Source organism: Pagrus major, chromosome 5 (assembly GCF_040436345.1).
Source record: "Pagrus major chromosome 5, Pma_NU_1.0".
Classification (NCBI taxonomy): Eukaryota; Metazoa; Chordata; class Actinopteri; order Spariformes; family Sparidae; genus Pagrus; species Pagrus major.
This window is the reverse complement of record NC_133219.1, coordinates 37,711,566-37,729,120: the sequence shown is the minus strand read 5'-3', so window position 1 is coordinate 37,729,120 and position 17,555 is coordinate 37,711,566. Positions and strand designations below refer to the sequence as shown.

The following is a 17,555-nucleotide window of genomic DNA, read 5'->3' as shown; positions in this document are numbered from 1 at the left end:
GTCATATTCTGCTTTTTGGGTTTTTGCCATTCCTTTATTATGTAAAAGGTCTGCAAACTGAAAAAGCCCAAAGTCCACGCCGAAGGGATTTACTCTCTCCCACAGAAAACTCTGCTCCTGCACTGCCTGAAACGCCTGGTTTGGAGTTGAGCCTTTACGTCTGTAACTTGTGCGCATCACTATGTAACAGGCGTTATGTAAATATATATATATATGTATATATTTATTATAAAATATATACACTCCAGTCAGTCAGCAGAAATACAGTTGCTAATGCAGTTGTGGAGTTATTTTAGATCACACTACCTCGCTTGGCATGATCCTACTCTCACCAAAGACTGAACAGAGGCGAGATGTCTCACTCTGTAGCTGAAACGGAGCGTTCAAGACACAGTGTGAAAAGGGATGCTGCAGCAATGCACCATATGAGGAAAATTATGTGTTTTTGAAAATTAAAGCATGTAAACCTATTCTACTAGGACCCCCAAATAAAAGTATGATAATATTACCTATTTAAATCATCAGTATTCAACAAATCAAAGTGTTTACAGCACAGGAGTGTTTGTGTCTGACTCAGTTCTTAACATTTCATTAATGAGTTTATTACAAACACCTGCTGAGTGTGGCTGACCGCCTGCAGGCAGCTCCGCAGGGACTGAAGTGTATTGTTGCTCTATTGACAGCAAACACGTTAAAAGCATTAACAGCAGCCTGCAGGACTGAGAATGTGTCATTGCACCACATTTTCCTGCGCTGCTGAATAACGTGCATGGAGGATTATGGTGCAAATGCGCACGTCTGACTCATTTTCTCTCCGCCGTGGCCGGTTGACCGCACTGTGACTGTTGATGAGAGGTGAAAGCTGCTGCTGGGAGGATTTCCACCACAAGCTGCAGCTGTCTCAGCTGTTCACCTGCAGGACATGAGCAGCCCGCCGAGCCCGTCTCCAGCCCGATGGTTCAAGGCGCTGCGGAGGTAAGAAAGCAACACCTGTAGGAAAGTTGGTCTGTAATAAAGTTGTTCTTCAACAAGTTTTGTTGGAGATTTCTTCCTCTATGCACCTTGAAGTAGCTGAAGCTGTGCCACAAATCCTTACTTTGCTCCAAGTTATTATGAAATGGGACTTTAGATTCAATTTTTAAGTGATGAGGTAATCAGTACAGTAAAGGAAGCAACCAAAGTCAGTGCAAAGTCATTTTTAAAGTGTTTATGTGTTTAAGTAAGTGAATACAGTGAATGAGACACCTCCAGGGTCCTCTGTTCACCTCTACATGATGCTTGGTACCCAAAAGTACCCAAAAGTGTGTTAAAATATTACTTTAGTAAAAGTGACACCCATACAAGTAGTACTTAACTAAAACTACTTAAAGGTGCTATTTGCAAGAAAAGTTGATTTTTGAGTCTCAAGAAAGTCAAATAATGACGCTCTGGGTTTCCTAAATCGTTAAAAACTGTCGCTTTGGCATGTAGAACAGGTCAGCCCCCATCCCAAAGCGTCTTTCGTTACAAATAGCACCTTTAAGTATCAAAAGCAATTTTCTGGCAATAAATGTACTTAAAGCAACAATGAGGAGCTATGAGATTTTGTTGATTTTGGAGGCCCCTGTGGACAAAAGTAGAAGTGATTCCACCGTCGGAGCGACAAAATATAAATATCCTGCTTCTTTTTTACTTGCTAACGTCATACTCACTGTAACTTTCCCTGTAAAATGTAAACACAGACTCAGTCTGCACGCCGCCCTGTTGGCAGACATTAAGAAAAACTAAATTCTTGCTGATGGTCTCGTTTGCTTGTGCAGGTCATAGAGAGACATCAGTATTAAATTTAGACTGTTTCATATTCAGTTAAAGTCCTTGTAGTAGGTTGAAGTATCAAACGTACAAGTATAAGTAAGTGTTGTGGAGTAAAAAATGCCTCCAAAATGTAAATATACTTAGTGACATTCCATCACTGGTCTTAAGACTATTAGACTCCAGCTTTGTTAGTTTGTGCATCACCTGATTGGCTTGAGTAGTTAGGATTTTCCCCATCGTCCCTGCTGCCAGTGAGGAATTTGCATAGGCTCAGCTGCACACTAACTCCATTCAGTCTGAGAATACTTGAGTGGAATAAACATGAGTGTAAAAGTAAAGGCGTGCAGCGCTTGTCAGAGGAACGGCCGGTTAACATGCAGAAGGTACGTGATGATGATGATGAGCTTTGGTTTTTCTTGGCCTGTGGTGTGAAAGTTAGTGACGTGACTGCTGTTTCAGGACCAGGCTGGGGGAGCCGTGTCTGAAGACGTACCCTCTGGAGTGCGTGGATCTGCTGAAAAGGGCCAGAGTCGCCTTTCAGGCCGGACGCACGCTGAAGGAGGGCTTCAGACTGGCTCAGCTGGAGGCTGCGGTGCGGATGCTGGAGGAGCACGAGTGTGACTTTGTGGATGCTCTCGGAAGGGATCTTCATAAGGTGAGGAGGGCATAGCATAGAAGTAGCATATTTTGATACTTAAGTACATTTAATATCATATACTTTAAGACTTTTACTCAAGTACTGTTCATAACTGTGACTTTCACTTTTACTAAAGTAATAGTTTAACTGGATATCTTTACTTTTACTCAAGTATGACATTTGGGTACTTTCTACAACACTGCCTCTGAGCTGACACAATGGTCCAAATACAAATCTTTATGGTATTTTCTTTAACCAGCCACGCTTTGAGACAGTTGTGTCAGAACTGATTCTGGTCAAGAACGAGGCGCTTCATGCCGTCAACAACCTCAAGAAGTGGATGCAGCCACAGCACGTGGAAAGAAACCTGGTGAGACTTTTGTGTTTTGTAAATCCTCATAAGCATCTTCATAATATTATTAGGATTATTATGAGGACTTAAACAACAGTTTTTGGAGAGAACATTCCGTCTGGCTGCTACAAAGAATTGTATTGTGCCGCCAAAGCAGATTAAAACCTAAGTTGCTGTGCCCTTCTTGTAGGAATGAAGTCTTTTTCTGTGAGTCAACCTGTGCACTGACGTCAACTTTCACTCATGAGAGTTCTGTTTAACTTGATTGGTGCAGTCCACCTCGCTGGACGAGTGTCTGGTGGTCAGTGAGCCGCTGGGGGTGGTGTTGATCGTGGGGACCTGGTGTAGTCCCGTCCAAATGTGTCTGGTGCCGCTGGTAGGGGCCATCGCTGCAGGTGCAGGCACTCAAGAGCATTTCATTTAATCAGTTTAATTCTAATGTTATTTTTCCTCACCCAGGTGTCTAATGATGTTTCATTAATTTGTGTAGGAAACTGCGCAATAATCAGCCCCTCTGAGTGCACCGCTCACACAGCAGAACTTCTCCACCGCCTCATCCCGTTCTACTTGGACAATGTGAGTGATTACATAGCGGGGAGGATGGATTGGGTCGTTTTCAGTAATCAGGTTGCAGCAGTAACTTTTCTTTTTGAAGTCTCATGAAGGCTGACTTCATAGCTCAAATATTGAGTGGTTCAGCTAATGCTCAGTATGTAGGATGGAAAAGATTTTTTTTTTTATTCCACTAAATTAAGCCTAATGACTCATTTGTAAGTCTAATCAAGAGGACTACATTCGGTGCTTTTTACGCTACGTTCAGACTTCAATCAGCAGTTTTAATGTGAGCTGAGACTTTAAAGAGGTTATATCAGGTCAGATCTGGAGTATGGAAATCTTCACCTTGTGTTACCGAAGGCCGCCTCAAAACTTGACTCTCAAAATATGATTTTGCAGGTGTGCTCTGTGTAAATGTAATGATCTGACCAAAAGTTCTTGTTTTCCTCAAGGAATGCTTCCATGTGATTCTTGCAGGCACGAATGACTTGCCAGAAGTTGTGGAACTTAAATTTGACCATGTCTTCTTTGCAGGTAAAGATAAAGTTACTATAAAAGCATTTTGATATTTATTGAATCAGTCATTAAAGACATCTGTCGATCCGTAGGGAACGGAGAGGAGGGGAGCAGAATTGCTCAGGCTGCAGCTCGCACACTCACACCTGTCACCTTGATTTTGGGCGGCAAGAACCCGTGTTACGTGGATCAACAGTGTGACATTGCCACCACCGCACAGCGTGTCGCCTGGGCACGTTTTCACAATGCTGGACAGAGCTTGGCGGCTCCCGGCTACATCCTGTGCCACACGGATGTCAAGGCACGGCTGGTGCAGGCCCTCAAGTGCTGCCTGGTGCAGTTCTACGGTTCTGATCCCAGAGAGTCCCGCAGCTATGGCCGCATGGTCAATCTAGAGCTCTTCAACCGTACCAGAGACATGCTGTGGAGATCTGGAAAGGTGGCTGTGGGTGGACAAGTGATAGAAGCAGAGAAATACATCGGTAAGCGGCCTCTGTGTGGGATCCTCTGAAACAAAGCCAGCTGTGTCTTGTGCATCAGATTTAATGCTGTTCTATTATTATTTTTTTCTCTCTGAAGCCCCAACGATTTTGACAGAGGTAGCAGAGCAAGATCCCATCATGCAACAGGATGTTTTTGGTCCAGTTCTTCCTGTTCTGACAGTAAACAATGTGGATGAGGCCATTGCCTATATTAATAAGCAAGAGAAGCCCCTCTGTGTGTATGCATATTCCAGCAACAGCAAGGTACATGAGGGATCAAAGTAAAGACACTCTGTATTCATAGTACAGGCTGGATGCAGCCGGTGTGTGTTCTGATCATGTGCTGGCCTTTCTGACAGGTCATCTCAAGACTAATGACTGAGACCTCTAGTGGAAGCTTTTGCTCCAATGACAGCGTCGTACAGAGTCTGATGGTGGCTCTGCCCTTCGGTGGAGTTGGTAAGTCGGTGGCATTAGAGTACATAGTAGCCTGAAGAAGTGGAATAATACAAACTACATCAACTGTCTGATCACTTTCTCGTCAGGTGCCAGTGGAATGGGTTCCTACCACGGCTGCCGCAGCTTCGACACCTTCTCTCACAGGAAATCATGCCTGCTGAGAAGCACACGGTTTGAGTGTGTAACCTATCTGCGCTATCCGCCCTATGAGGATCGCAATCTGTCTCTAATGACATGGGCCAGCGCCCTGTCCCAGAAGAGCCAGGGCTGGTGCCAGATCCTGTGACTGTGTGGGAGGGCGATAACAGAGCGGTGCTGGAAGAAAGCCGAGTGGCCCCTCAGTCCTGAACAGATCTGACGTGGAAGTGTATTGTTGGTGTATTAAAAATAGATGAGAACAAAACCGAACTGGGGTACAGCCATATCTGACAGAGAGAAAGAGAGAGAGCGCAGTGTGCGTAGTATTTCATCAATCTGAGTGATGACTGAGGATAAGGTGGCTTAATGTTTCTCTGCTGCAGTACCATAACTGTGAGAGCTGATCAAATATGAACCGTGATCCTGTTCATTGTCTTTTTCTCGCCTAAAATGTTTTCAGTGTACTGATTAGCTGTAATATGATATTGTTTATGAATTGGATGCCATACTCTTTCCTGTTTCAAAACGGACTCCAGGCCAAAACCAAGCAGCACCAGCCTGCAGTACGTCACCCATCAGGAGTGTTTATTGGTCTGTTGCAGCCGTAGTGCATTCAGGTTTTTGTTTTCTACTTTTTGAGAAAATGTGAATAGCATAGTCGTTTTTCTGTTTTCTCTGGTCACGTAGCACCAATTTCAAAAATATTTGTCTTTCTCCTGCAGAGACAACCCAGTTGTATGCAAGGGCCATCTATCCAGTGGTGAAAGACCTTTAAATCACCAGGATGTGCATGTATTGGCTGCATTAAACATTATGTGATGAATAAATAAGAAAACAATGTTGGATCTTTTTCAGTTTTATTGATATTTACAGTTTGAATATCCAAAATGAAATGTATGGATCACCAACAACCCTCCCCGAAAAAACAAATTAGGCCCTTGTCTTATTCCTCGTGAGAATCTGGTCATTCTGGTCTTTTGTAGATTTTCTCCTCGCTGCCTTCTTTCATGGCCGCATATCTTGCCAGGGTGAACAGGTAGTCGCTCAATCTGAAAGAAAATGTTGGGAAGTTTATCAGACGTATAACAAAAGAACCACGTATTCATTTAAAAGCAAAGGACTGACCTGTTCAAAAACTTTGCAACATCTGGATCTGCCTCCCCTGACCGCACAATTGGAGCAACACTTTAACAAGAACAAAGATCCATCAGAACCAACTGTGTCAGAGGAGCAAGAGAAATAATTTAACATATGAACATGCTGCAACTGACCTGCGCTCTGCTCTCCGACACACAGTCCGAGCTAAGTGCAGCGCTGCGCTGCTCTTCCCTCCAGACTGTGACACACAATGCATTAGTGTTAGTGTAGCAGGAACAAGTTGGACTCAGTGTCTGACAGATGCACATGTGAGCTTACAGGTAAAATGAAGCTGGTCAGTGGAGGGAGTTCTGCTGTAAATTTATCAATCCAGATTTCCAGGTCTGCGATCGGCGTGGCAGTAAATTTTGTTCTCTCTAAAAAACAGAACAGACAAAAACCCAAATGATCTTGAAGCACACAAGACACAATATTTTACTGCATCACACTAGCTGGCAAATGCATACTTGTGTGACTTTCTCTCGCAGATGATCGAGGGGTGGCAATATTGGAGCCCACGTCTTGTAAAATGCACTGTATCTACAATGAGAAAAGCAAAAACAATGACAGGAATCTTCTATCAGGCTGGTGCAAAATGTCTGCAATGAATGAAGTTAATAAATGCATCATGAAACTCAAACCTTGTCCAGCTGATCTGTGAATGTGTGTCCTTTGTCGACGCAAAACTCTCTGGCCAAGCTGTAATGTACATTTCAACAAGGTCACTTCAGGTGGAGCAGATAACAGAACAAGCTACAAAGTAAACAGAAGAAATGTTACCCTATAGCTGATGACAGCTCGTCTGTATTTCCCAAGGCTTCAAAAATATGATCTTCCTTCGGCCTCCTTTCTCCTGTAAATGTGCTCGAGAAACCTTCAGGAAGAACAGAGTCAACTTTTGTGAGAACAATTTCATCAGACGGTTAGGAACAACTTGTTTTCCTGCTTGAAGAGTTGAAAACCAACCTTTGTCTCCAGTTTTGGTGTATATTTTGGGGGTCCTGTTGTCTCCTTCAGTGGCATAACTGTTGGTAAAAAGAAAACAAATGGAGGAATAACAAGACAATTAAGGCATGTAAACACTATAATAATGTATTTTGTGTTTTATTGGGCTATTAAAAGTTTAAGCTACAGTTACTGGTCACATTCAAACAAAGAGTTTAGCCACTGTGCTTAAATTACCTTTACTTTACACTGTATCTCTCTGTAGTAGCTACCTAGCTGACACTTACATAAACAGTTACATGGCTAGCTTGAACAACACCCAATCATTTTGTAGTTTGACAAAGAAAGGTGATGTATAACTACCTTCTGACTGAACACAATGTGTTCCTTGTTCGGTGCTCGTTTATGAGCCTGCCTGTCCTTAAAACACAGCGCAGGTGAGCAGGTTTGATAATAAACGATGCCATGTTACAGCTAGAAGCTAGCAGCTAGCTTAAAGGTGAACGATAGTAGTAGTAGTGGTTTTTTGTCCCTCCGTAGTGTCCGTAGTTTGTGGGCGTTTCGTTTTCATCGCACGATTGGTCAACTCAGGGAGAGTGCGGGACGCTGATTGGACAGAAGAATACGTGTTCGAGGAGCTACGACGCTGATTGGACGCTGAGAGCCAATCCTATGTTCGGTCATCGTTCTGTGTTTGTAACGTGATTTTTCCACAGCGTGATGTGGAGAAAGTGCTCAGACTAACTTCTTGTACTTTGAGCAAGAACGCTTAAATGTTAAAGCTCTTATTTTCGTCGAGTCTTGATGAGAAACGCAGAGCTGTGTGGCGGACGTGTTGACTTCCTGTTGCTGCTTCGGAGGATTAACAGTCGCTAAAGGGTGTTTAAGCTAGCTGTCAGTGACTAATTGAAGGTGAAGGCTGAGGAGCTGCCCCCCTGGACACATAGTTGTTGTACTGTTACAGAAATGCAAGTCAGGGACATCTACGTGTCTGCTCCAGGGAAGGCGATCCTCCACGGGGAGCATGCAGTTGTGCACGGAAAGGTAACGTGGAAGGACACAGGTGATACTGTGTTTGAGGTTTAAAATGAAGCTGAGTGCATCAGTCAGTCAGAATGATGACTGATGAAACTAATAATTACCTGGAAAGTAGAAAAACACATCCAACAGACGATAAACTATAGTATGCTTTCCTCTGCTTACTTAAGTTGATGTAAAACACACACACATGTGCACTAAATGGGTTAAAACTTGCAGAAGTCTGCGTATTCACCCTGGTGTCTCTGCTCCATTACAGGTGGCTCTCGCTGTGAGTTTGAACCTGAGAACATATTTAAGCTTGAAAGCCAGCACTGATGGAAAAGTTTGCATCAACCTCCCAAATATTGACACATTCCTGTGTTGGGACCTGTCTGAACTGAAGCAGCTGATTCCTTATTCGTGTGGTAAGAGATGATGAAGCACTGGCCACCATCAGCATCTTCATGCACTGTGATTCCTGCTGTTACACCTGTGTCATGCATCACATGGTCCAGACCACACAGGGACAGTTCAGTGTTCAGACATTTTGCATATCCCTACATAAGTGAATTACTACACTTTTGCAGTATTTGTCATGCACACTATCTTTATATCTTTTTCATACAACTACAGATCCAAGTGTGTGTTGTTGTGATATTATTTTTGCAATGTTGATGGTTGCTCATGTTAACAGGTAAAAGGGAGGAGGCGAAACGTCTGGATGCTGAACTCCTGAGGAGGCTCCGTGAATTTCTGGATATATCCAATGGAAACTTGGATACTTGCAACATGGCCACCTTAGCCTTCCTCTACATCTACCTCTCACTGTTTAGATCAAGGTAAGATAGTTCACTTTTCCTCTGAGCATTTCTTCATTTTATTTCTACAACCAGTTGGCTCAGACAGCTTCAAAAATCATGCATTTCAGATATTTTTGATACAGTTGACAACCAGAGAACAGGCCCAGCTGCAGAGCTGTAGTGCCATTTGTTTCAGACCAGCAGTTTCAGTCAAATAAAGGGCACCAAGCAGTGACAGCTAAGACTGTGAGGTGTAGAAATTTTTGTTGAATACTTGATGTATTAATTCTTCTGTCAAGGATCGTCTCAAGCACCGTGTGCCTCTGGGAGAGAAGGGGGAGGGAGTTCTCACCATGTACTTGTTTGATGGTTAAGTCTCAGTTAAAGGGGAAAAAAAAATTTACAAAATCTTGAAAAACTAGCATTTGGTGTTTCACAGACAGGAAATGAATAGTGTTTCTGTTGGTATTTAATGTCCTATGGAGGAAAGTGTGACATAATGATCTCTCATTTCTATTTATAATTGTATTTTATCTGATAAGAGGTAGTGTTCCCTGATACACTACCTTGAAAAATATCGATATTCAATGCCATGGGGGAAAATTAACACCGACGGCAAGACATTTTAGATTTTTCATTAAAAGATAAATATAACAAAGTTATAACATGACAATGAGATGCAACTGTCTTTGCGAGTAGCAGAGAACAGCAGAAAGTCTGTAGCAAACGTTAACTTTAACTGTGACACATTTTTAGAAACATTTCCCTTTTTCCTCTTTAAAATAGACCTTTAAAAATCTCCCCTGTCGGAAAGAAGAGAGTGGGAAAGTGCAGCTGGTACTGGTGTATCGAAGACACATTCAAAATATAAAGCTGTAAAAATCGTCTGGTGGTGGCACAGCTGTTAAAATTGCTGTAATTATTACATCCTGTGCCTGTTTATGACCTGACCTGCAATAGTAAAACACCTCTGACTGGGAGGAAATCTGCAGCCTGCTATATGCTTTATGTTATTTATAAAGTGCTACATGATGTGCTGGAGTGTATCATGCTGGGGATAATTTGCATGTTACATGTTATGCTTTATCACTGCGCCCGCTGCACATACTCACATTCAGATGGTTTTGTTGAAATAAAATTATACTAAATTGTGCAGCTCTTGTCAACTAAATGCCGTAAATGTAAACAAAACACATAGAATATAATAAAGGTCACAAGTATTTGTCACCATTGTGTTTACTCTTCAAAAAACTAAAACTAAAACTTTAGTCATTCCAGCTCTTTCTGAAATGCTTTAGTTCCAAAAACGTTCTCACTCTTTATGTAGATGTTTCCAGAGATTTGTAGGCCATAAAAAAATCCCCACACCTTGAAATGAAGATAGCAAAGAGAGACGGACAGAGAGGTCGGATGTTAGTTTTAGCGACTCCGGCAGCTGTGAACAGGGAAGATGCTCAGGAACATTAGAGCCGCAGGTTGTCGGGAGGTTTAATCTGCGCTGACACGGTGCTGCCGTGTCGGAGAGAGGTGATGGGTTCTGACAGGATGGCCGCTAATGAGAGTCTGGCACTGGGCCACGCTGCAGCCTTTAACAAGTCTGGATGTGTATTTCCCTCGAGAGAAGAGCCGGACAATTAGTTTAGAGTGTTCTCCTGTCTGCCCAAAAGCAGCTTCCCTGACAGACATTGACAGCAATGTCAGCAAGCTGCTGTTGCTTATAGAAATGTATGGATTACTGTTTATTATCCACTCCTTTAAGCCTCCTCTTCTTATGTATACAGTGTATCTGCACCAGTTAATGTGATAGTAAAAAGCAGATATGATACATCAATTAATACAGGATGTTTTTGTTTTGTTTGTTTTTTTGTAAAAAAATAGTATTCCAGACAATAACGCACATAGATTACTGTAACAGTCATTAGCTATCTGCAGCCATCTCTTGATAACAGCAATGAGAGTCATAAATACAGTATATATGTGTTTATATACAGACAGAGACTCAGTTTTTGTGTTTATTGGTATCTTCTCAGTGAGCTGCCCAGCCTGAAGGTGTCTGTGTGGTCGGAGCTGCCGACTGGAGCAGGACTCGGGTCGAGTGCTGCCTACTCTGTGTGTTTAGCTGCGGCTCTACTCAGTGTGAGTGAAGCCATTCCTTCCCCTCTCAAAGAGTGGGATAACACCGCCAGGTAACGACATCTTAGTCAAGGAAGGTCTCTTTTATGGGCTGTGTATGCAGCTTGTGATGATCACTGTTTGAATTATTAGGCCTGATGACTGATGGTCTGAAAAGCGATCACAGAGGTGATTTTACTCCTCACATATCCCACACTTTATAAACAGTCTTGTCAACAGAGATGAAAGACTTTGAATCGGCATGAAATATAATAAATAATGTCTTTTGTAGTAATAATAAGTGTTGTAGCCAAGTGGCTGTATAATTATATCGCACACACCAACGCAAACAAATGTGAAGAATAGACAAGAAGAAAAAAAATGAATGAAAATAGTGTACCATTTCAATCCCTTAAATGTCTGTAATTTTGAATTTACATATATCAGTCAGTTAAAATAATAATATAAAAGTTTTTTGGAGCTCGTTTGAAGTTCATGAATGCTCTTTTACTAAGATCTGTATGACCCATTGATACAGATGAGAGCAGGAAGTCCTCTACTAAGTAACGTCTCTCTTTGTTGTGTTGATCGTATTTTGTTCCTGCCAATGTCACATTTCAGATACATTCATGTCTTTGTTTCCATCCTGGGTTCCTGGTAGTGACAGGGGGAACCAAAGGCACAAATTAAGATGTATAGCCAGTTGGATGTTGTTGTACCGTACCATGCAACAATGATTGCTTGATGACAAACAACATCTGGATGTTCATTTACTGAACATACATCTGTATTTCCCCTCCATGTATTAATGTTATGTTATGAAGATGTAGTCAGAGGTAAGGTGTGAGAGGATCTGTTAGGCTACAGAGGTCCCCTTTAATTAATGAATATTTACAGGTGGTGTCAGGAGGACCTGGAGCTGATCAACAGCTGGGCTTTCCAAGGGGAGATGATCATCCACGGTAATCCTTCAGGAGTGGACAACGCTGTAGGAACATGGGGTGAGGCCTGAAATAATCTGGCATATGGTGTTATACCTCCCTTTGTCTCGGTGAGACACAGAGCACTTTAATGCTCTCCACCATCGTTCTTATTATCATTTGATGATTATCTATTTAATGATTTAGATTCCCCCGTATGTAGGTGGCATGCTGAGATTCTTGGCCGGGAAGATAATACCACTGAGCAGGTACTGACGCTGATTACAATTTTTTAATCTAACACACACTTAATAAAATGGATTTTTTTTTCTCACATAAAACCTTTTCTGGGTGAAATGAGTGCATCAGCAGAGCACCAAAAATAATCCGTCTGTATGAACTCTCTGATCTGTCTGCTTTATTTCCAGGGTGCCGCTTTTAAGGATCCTCCTCACTAACACCAAAGTACCACGTAGCACCAAGGTACTTGTTGCCAGGGTGAAGGACAAGATTAACAAGGTACTAAATGGTTTCTTCCTCCCCCGTGTGTTACTTGCCGACACTGTAATTAATATAATAGGCGGTGCTTTTACATGGCAGATACTCCAGAGCCTGCCGTTGAGTGCCTTCATAAAATATTAAAATTAAACTCTTAGCCAGCACCCCTGTGTGCTGTTGCCTTGGTGACACCAGCAGGTGTGCAGATTTCTGCCTCACACATAGATAGGGCCGGGACGATGTTGTGGCAGTGTTGTGATCAGGCTGGAGCACAACTAAAGTCAAACCTGCCACTTTTAAGTCTGTATACAGCTGACTCATCATAAAACTGCTAGCAGTTTTTTTTTTTAACAATTGCAGGAATGACTTTTTGGTAGAAATGTTGAGTAGAGTGATTTTTTTTTGCTGTTCTGTCCTGTAGTTTCCCTCTATCATGACCCCAGTACTGGACTCGGTTGACGCCATTTCCTGCACATGTGAGAAAGTCCTCTCAGAGATGACCAGCGAGCCCATCACAGGAGAACACTACAATATTCTTGAGGTACAAAATATGAATAGATTGTGTAAAGCATCTTGCATTGTAAACGTCTTATTGAGACTTTACTGAGGTAAAATTTAATTTGAATACAAAAGTCCTTTTTTTAATATAAAATGCATTTTCTCTGCCAATAGCAACAGGTACTAACTACTGTGTCATATCATTGATAGGAGCTCATTGACATTAACCAGCACCATCTGAACGTGATGGGTGTGGGACATCCTGCCCTGGACACACTGTGCCGGGTCACATTGGCCAAAGGGCTCCACAGCAAGCTAACCGGCGCCGGGGGCGGAGGCTGTGGCATCACTCTTCTACGACCAGGTACAAAAGTGCCTGTAGAGACTTACATTTTAAGTATAATTACTGATGCGTTATGGACATTAACCGCACCTCACTTATATAGAAGACATTCAAGGCAGTGACCTAATTCAACACAGGTGTGCAGCAGACCACACCCAAATGGGTATAAACGCTTAGCCAGAAACAGACAGCCAGGCTTCTTAACCCTGAATACAATCACAAGAAAGATTGAACAGGTAAAACTATCATTGTGGCCTGCTGGGACCACGACACTTAGTGATTGCTGCCACGCTGCAATGTGCACTGGACCTTAACTAGATAGATTAAGACTTTTTGCAGCTTCCATATCCTATAACCCCTTAAACATACAGCCTCCTGTTACCATTCCTGAAAATGTATGTAAAATGATCCTAGAAGGCCTTTCCCAGTCTAACCAAAAGTAAATTCAAAGCTGTTATTGAACTATTTGGAGTGCAGGCATGGTTAAGGGCCTTTTTGAAAGATAAAAGTCTGAAGTCTTTTTCTCAGACAGTGAGAAGCTCTGTAAGTACTTCACACTGAAGTACTGATTATTTTTCTTACCCGAATCTTTCAATGCAAAATTAAGCCTGCAGATGACCTATAACTGCCCCTATTAGCAGAAAAACACAATGGGTCCACATCACACAGTCTTACATGGTCTGAGTACATACTTCAATTTAATAACAGTATTACTGAAAATGAACACTTCAACACATTTTTTTCTGAGGAAATATCCAGGCGCCTGGCAAAATAAATGCCCTCATGTGACCCCCGCCTGAGAGTGAATAAAGGTCCTAATAACCCCCTTTCAGACACACGGCCTCTGGTAATGACAGCATAACAAAGACACTGTACTCGTTTGTGCCCAACAAGCAGCCATTTTTGCTTTAAGATGCCAAAGACCCTTTAAACCTGTTACCATGTAGAGACGACTGTTCTGTTAGCTAGTTGGGACATAAAGAGGGAATAGAAGAAAGATCCAGAGCAAACACAGACGGTGTGACTGTCTCAAGGTAGATGATAACAGACCTCAAACTTCTATCATAAAGCTATTAGCATACAGCTAGTAATTATCCAATAACAATATACCCACAGACAGTTTTTAAGATAACATTGAACTGCTCATCTTTTGTTGACTTTATGTCAAAATCAAATAACAAGTGTGAACAGAACTGGAGGGAACCAGGCAAAGGTGTTTTACAAAAAGACAAACAAAACGAACAGTGTGTTTTCTGACTTTGGTCACAGCCCTGCAAAAATTAGACACATCATTTATAAGGTATCTTTAGTAACTTAAGATGTGGACATAAATGTAATGCAAATGTCATATATTTAGAATTTGGGATCTTTAAGCATCCATTAACCGGTAAAAAGGTTTTTCTTGTCCAGTTTATTAATTGAAACCCTACAGATGTCTATAAGTTGACCGGCCCTGCGGAAAGGAAAACTGAAAGAGATATTGTGAAATATCTTTCCCAGACGGAGCTGATTTGGACTGGCAGGCTCAACACAGTGGTCTCCACAGGCCTTAATGATAGTTTTACTTTTTTAACATCATGTTTGATTTTTGATGCATAATTCAGCATTTGTGTTCTTTTTATTTCTGCTCTCTGTACTTGGTTTATAAGCCTGAGTCTGTCCTTGTTCTATAATGAATTCAATTTAATGCTGGAAGTTTGATGAACCAAACTGTCAGGACTCCTGCTGACAACAAATGTCGTGTTTTCTCACTCTTCCTCTCTGAAGTGTTGAGATGGCTTTGCTGTGCGGGTACTTCTGTGCAATTTGGATACAAGGAAACTTTGTGTGATCCTCGCTTTGACAAAGCAAACAAGCTAAGAACCTGTGAGTTCAGTCTTTGTTTATGCCTGCAGCAGAAGGAATTTTAATAAGTTCAAATTCCTCTAAATAGACCTCTAAATGCTTTATTTGTTTTCTTAGCAAATGACTCCATCTGGGTGAACTGCAGTTCTGGTATCTTTCTCACATGTTTGCAGAGATCGCACAGACTCCAGAGTGACTTGTGATGAGCTGTTTGTGTGGCTCCTTTTCTTTTTTAACTGTAGCCCACCCTGACATGACGTTATTATGACCTGTTTATCTTGTAGAGACCGACTCCTCCGTTGTCCAGACTACAGCGCAGGAGTTGAAAGACTGCGGCTTTGACTGCTGGGAAACGAGTATCGGTGGGCCGGGCGTCCAGCAGCACTCTCCTCTCTCTGTGAAGGAGGAAGTTCTGGAGATTTTAACCCGTTATTGAGAAACCACGTGTGACTCTGGCTGATCAAGAAGATGGACGCGCTGCTCGTCTCTTTTGTTGTTTCAGTGCTCTTCTAATGGACCGAGGAAACTCTCACAACGAGTGGAGCTGGATGGAGCTTCCTGAAGTGTTAATTATAGATTTTACTGACTGACTAATCGTTTTGAAAACCAACAAGACAAATGTTGAACGAATGACTGGGAAAATGAAGAGGAATTTATTTTTTTTGTCAATCATACTCAAGGCACAACTACATGTATTGAGCGGTTTGTCCACTAGATGGCATCAGAGTCTCATGAATGTTTTTTTATAAACAGGATTTATAGTACGAGGCTCTGATAAATTGATTAATGTGCAAGTGAAGCACCGGCAGAATTAATTTATAGTTTCATCCAAATTTTTTAAAGCAGGAGGGCCAACCTGTCTTAATGGATTAAATGATTGTTTAATCATCATTAATTGCTCACCGCTGGCATTGTATAATGCAGTATTGTTGGATAGCTGCTAGAATGAAGGTGGTAATTTGTAGAATTCATCTTACAGAAATAATAATGTTTGATAAATGTTGTTCCTTAACAAAACTCAAGGGCCATTATTCAGATTTCTTCTTTAGTCTTCACAGTTCTTCAAATAGGTTTATGAATGCGGCTGTGCGTTCATTTCTCTGACTCATGAACACTGTTGGTGAGAATATGTTTGATAAGGCTGAGGCCAGGAAGTTATAACGTCATAAATTGACCCTGAGGACTGTTTGCATAAAATAAACTTAAAGGTGCACGCCGTAGTTTCGGGGAAGGGATTTTAATAAAGACATTGACTCATTTTTTTTAATGTGTAAACAAACTAAATAAACAAACTCTCTTTGTTTTCATGACTGAACAAACCGAATAAACAAACTGACCTTAAAGGACAACACAACTTCATACTGTTTTACTGTGTTTATATGTGGCGGACCCTGCCACCTTTCTAGCTTCAGACAGTGTTTTCCTCTGAGAACAGCTTGTTTATTCAGAGGAGGAACAAATAAATATATCTTGAGTTTTTTATTATTATCTCATCAATATTATTTGAATTTCTTCTCCAAAACTACATGTGTGCCCCTTTAACTCTCATAATTATTCTTGTATGTTGCTAACAGTTTTTTGTTGTGCGTTTACTTTTAACATAAAAGTTAAATGCAAAAATGAAGCTGAAACCAGAGAATTTACTGTGATTTATTCATAGAATAATATAAAACATCTGTCACGGTTTGGTTGAAATTTTATGTCAGAATAATGTAACGCAGCCACGAGCTGTTTGTTTCCTCTGTTAGGGACTAACTGGCTGCGTTGTTTTGCTAATAGAGGACGGGGAGAGGGGGACAGCAGGAGCGTGTGGCCTCTCTGGAGCCTCTGGATTAGCGCCACTATAATGTGAATCAACAACAAGCAGCGTCCTTCTGTGAGTCACACATTTGTGCTGACACATATGCACACACACACACACACACAAACGTGCGCACACACACACACACACGCCAGCTTTCCCAAATTCAGCTCCACCTAATTGCTCATCCTCCTCGGCGTTACAAAATATTCTGCACATGCCGCAGATACAGAAGACGGATCTGTTTAGAATATCCCTGATTTGGGGAAAAGGTCATTGCGGGATTCAGTTGAGTCTGAATATCCATTTCATTTTCTATTTTTTAAATGTCATGAAGATTGAGTAGTACGAATCTGGCAGTGTACGTGAATAAACAACATTTGTCACCCTCCCTCCTTTTCCGCCTGGCCCCCTCTGTCCTCTTGAATTGTGTCATCTTTATGTCAGGGCAGCCCCCCGTCAGTGTGCCGCACAGTTGCCCCTAACCCCTGCTGGAATTTAATTACCACTGCGCTTTTCAATTGAAATGGCATTGACGAGGGGGGACAAGAGGGAGACAACAGAGCCTGTTTCATTTGAAGCCCCTCTCTTTCTTTTCTGTCTCATTCTCTCTCACTTCTTTTACCCCTGCAAGGCACAGATGGTATTTTTTTTTTTTTTTTTTTTTTTTTTATCAATGTCAGCGCCTGCTTCTTTCTGCTCT

General features: G+C 41.8%; 3 protein-coding genes across 3 annotated transcripts; 2 read left to right on the top strand and 1 right to left on the bottom strand.

Moving 5' to 3' along the window:
* Positions 1-661: 661 nt before the first annotated feature.
* Positions 662-5,776, top strand: aldh3b4 (aldehyde dehydrogenase 3 family, member B4). The gene is made up of 10 exons (XM_073465358.1): positions 662-975; positions 2,254-2,449; positions 2,691-2,801; positions 3,058-3,178; positions 3,274-3,359; positions 3,791-3,872; positions 3,947-4,336; positions 4,434-4,600; positions 4,696-4,795; positions 4,882-5,776. Exons 1-10 carry the CDS (start codon positions 923-925, stop codon positions 5,079-5,081), a joined length of 1,506 nt encoding a protein of 501 aa, XP_073321459.1. The 5' UTR covers positions 662-922; the 3' UTR covers positions 5,082-5,776.
* Positions 5,774-7,508, bottom strand: mmab (metabolism of cobalamin associated B). Its single transcript, XM_073465360.1, has 9 exons — positions 7,379-7,508; positions 7,037-7,095; positions 6,851-6,944; positions 6,712-6,769; positions 6,538-6,610; positions 6,350-6,447; positions 6,205-6,269; positions 6,059-6,118; positions 5,774-5,982 (listed from the first exon to the last, which is right to left on the bottom strand). Exons 1-9 carry the CDS (start codon positions 7,480-7,482, stop codon positions 5,898-5,900), a joined length of 696 nt encoding a protein of 231 aa, XP_073321461.1. The 5' UTR covers positions 7,483-7,508; the 3' UTR covers positions 5,774-5,897.
* Positions 7,509-7,778: 270 nt separating this feature from the next.
* mvk (mevalonate kinase) lies at positions 7,779-17,243 on the top strand. The gene is made up of 10 exons (XM_073466239.1): positions 7,779-8,059; positions 8,313-8,460; positions 8,730-8,874; positions 10,866-11,021; positions 11,845-11,948; positions 12,091-12,136; positions 12,296-12,386; positions 12,787-12,906; positions 13,074-13,227; positions 15,336-17,243. Exons 1-10 carry the CDS (start codon positions 7,982-7,984, stop codon positions 15,485-15,487), a joined length of 1,194 nt encoding a protein of 397 aa, XP_073322340.1. The 5' UTR covers positions 7,779-7,981; the 3' UTR covers positions 15,488-17,243.
* The last annotated feature ends 312 nt before the right edge of the window (positions 17,244-17,555 follow it).